The sequence below is a fragment of the Bison bison genome, unplaced genomic scaffold (genome assembly GCF_000754665.1).
Source record: "Bison bison bison isolate TAMUID 2011002044 unplaced genomic scaffold, Bison_UMD1.0 scf7180017864063, whole genome shotgun sequence".
Taxonomy (NCBI): domain Eukaryota; kingdom Metazoa; phylum Chordata; class Mammalia; order Artiodactyla; family Bovidae; genus Bison; species Bison bison.
In genome coordinates this window covers 6,147,182-6,149,322 of record NW_011494635.1, presented here as the reverse complement: position 1 = coordinate 6,149,322, position 2,141 = coordinate 6,147,182, and the positions used below count along the sequence as shown (strand labels likewise).

The following is a 2,141-nucleotide window of genomic DNA, read 5'->3' as shown; positions in this document are numbered from 1 at the left end:
CTCTCCCCACCATCTCAAACTTTCTAGCCACTGGAAAAGAAAAACGGTAGGAAACATTTTAGGATTAAATTATGTCTGCCTTATCTTCACTAGGATCAACTGCCTACATGTCCATATAAGGCTGTCTATACAACTGCAAGTCTACAGATTTACATTGCTACAGCAAACGCCGCTCTCTTTTTTTAAGCAAATCATTTTCAGGGCTAGCCAAGCCCACCCAAAGGGCTCAGGCTTGCTTATTTAGCACAGTGCCTGCTATCAGAATATATCCTTCCCCCTCCCCGCCACCAGACTCTTCACACCGCAAGCAGGAGCAAGCAGAGGGGGAAAAAAACAATCATTGTTTTCTTGTTACCCCTAAAATTAGACGTCTAGGTTACAAAGCACCCTCCAGTGTTCTGAGAGACTGGCGAGATAGCTTATGGATGTTCCAAAGAAAAAGGAAAGCATGTTTACTGAGACCTTGTTAAACTTTAATAATCTGGCTAATTTAAAATCCCGATTATGCCGAGGAGCACTGGGGACCAGAATGAAGCTCTTGGGGAGAGTTTAAAAGCCTCTGAAGGCAACCCAGAGCTCAGCCTGGCTTGTGGCCCAAATCCCAAATGCCCAAGGAAACTACTTAGATCGATTTCAATCACATCCTAGGAAGCTTCAGTAGGAAAAGCTGGGAGGGGAGAGGGAAGGGAGGACTGTGAACAATGAGGCAGGCATGTGAAGGTTGTTCCACTTTGCATTTCATCCCCCTTAAAAGCCTTCTAAGCTTTGAAACCCGCAGAATATATGCGATCTGCTAATTCACTTTGTGACAAAAAGCAAACAGCCTAGTAGGGCAGAGACAACCCCAAACCCTCCTATCTTTTAAAGACAATGGGACAAGTGTCAGAATCTCTCTCCCTTCAGGCAATCCTAACGTAGGAGAAGGGGGGAAAATTAAGTTTTTTAAATGTCCAATGCCCAGAATTCCAATTTCACTAAAAAATGCCGGAAACAGAGACTCCTCTTCCCAAACTGAGACTAGAAGCAATTCGGACAGGCTCATTGTCATATGACTGATAAGTCACTGGTTGTGCAAACATTGGTTCCCCCCCCCCCACCTTTTTTTTCTGGTCAACAAAAGAAGGAGGTAAGAAAAACAAGGCAGATGGAGGCAAATCTTAAGGATTCCAAAGGTAAAGAAACTGAAAATGGCCTGGTAGAGAAAAGGAGCTTGTGGGTGTTTCGCTGGTGAAATTCTTAAGTAAAAAAGAAAGAAAGAAAAACCTGTATGTACAAACACCAAAAAAAAAAAAACGGAAAACAAAATACCTTAAAAATAAAAAAGAAGAAAAAATAACCTTGGCACTCCATGCAGGTTCATATGACTAGGTCCAGCTGTGGAGAGCCTGGAGCTGGAACAAGCACCAAACTTCTGCCAAGGGCTGGGGCCGAGATCAGGCCGCGGAGCTGGGTCTACGCTCGGGAAGACGGTTCAGCAGCCCCAGAAAACGGCAAGAACACGGGGAGCGCCCGGCGCCGCTGCGCCCCACTCAGATGACAACTCCGCTCCATGCTCTGAAAGGCCCCTTTGAAGTGCCTTCTGCGCCGGTGCCACAAGTACGTCTTAACAATAACTATTTTAATTTTTTTTAAAAAATTTACCCAAACCATTAAAAAAAAGGAAGAAGAAAAAGAACAAAATAAAAAAGAATTGCACCTCCAAGCACACACCGTCCTGCGGGTGCATGCACGCACTCCCTGCTCGGCGCACCGGGGCACCTGGCCCACGAAAATCCCTATTTACCTGTTGCCAGTATTCCTCCAGGGAGGGCAGCGCCGAGAAGTAACCAGTCTCGTGCACAATCTGGAGTTCCTGGAAGATGCTGCACATTGGGAGCACATCCATGTCGGGTTGGAAGAGACCGTCTCCGCTGCTGTAAAAACAGGGAGGCTTGCGGTCTGCAGTCGGGAGCGCGGCGGCCGTGCCTGCAGCGCCGGGGAAGTTCATGCAAACTCAAGTGCGCAGCGATTAGGCGCCGCGGGTTCGGGTCCTGGCCGGAGCCCGGAGACGCGCTCGCGAGCCCGCACAATATTTGCAAACACCGGACTGACTGCAAACGTAACCCCTGCAAAACTTCCCTATTCAAAGCTCCGCTGCCAGC

The 2,141-nt window shown here is 47.8% G+C and overlaps 1 protein-coding gene across 2 annotated transcripts in view; it reads right to left on the bottom strand.

The window, feature by feature from the left end:
- The window catches only part of KLF6 (Kruppel-like factor 6), an 8,846-nt gene extending 6,711 nt beyond the window's left edge, over nt 1-2,135 (bottom strand). For both annotated transcript variants that reach the window (XR_824988.1, XM_010836402.1), the window contains exon 1: nt 1,784-2,135. Coding sequence is in view for 1 of the 2 variants with exons in the window: in XM_010836402.1 (XP_010834704.1) it covers nt 1,784-1,987 (204 nt within the window). In the remaining variant the exon portion in view is untranslated. The remainder of the gene's footprint in view (nt 1-1,783) is intronic.
- Nucleotides 2,136-2,141: the final 6 nt, after the last annotated feature.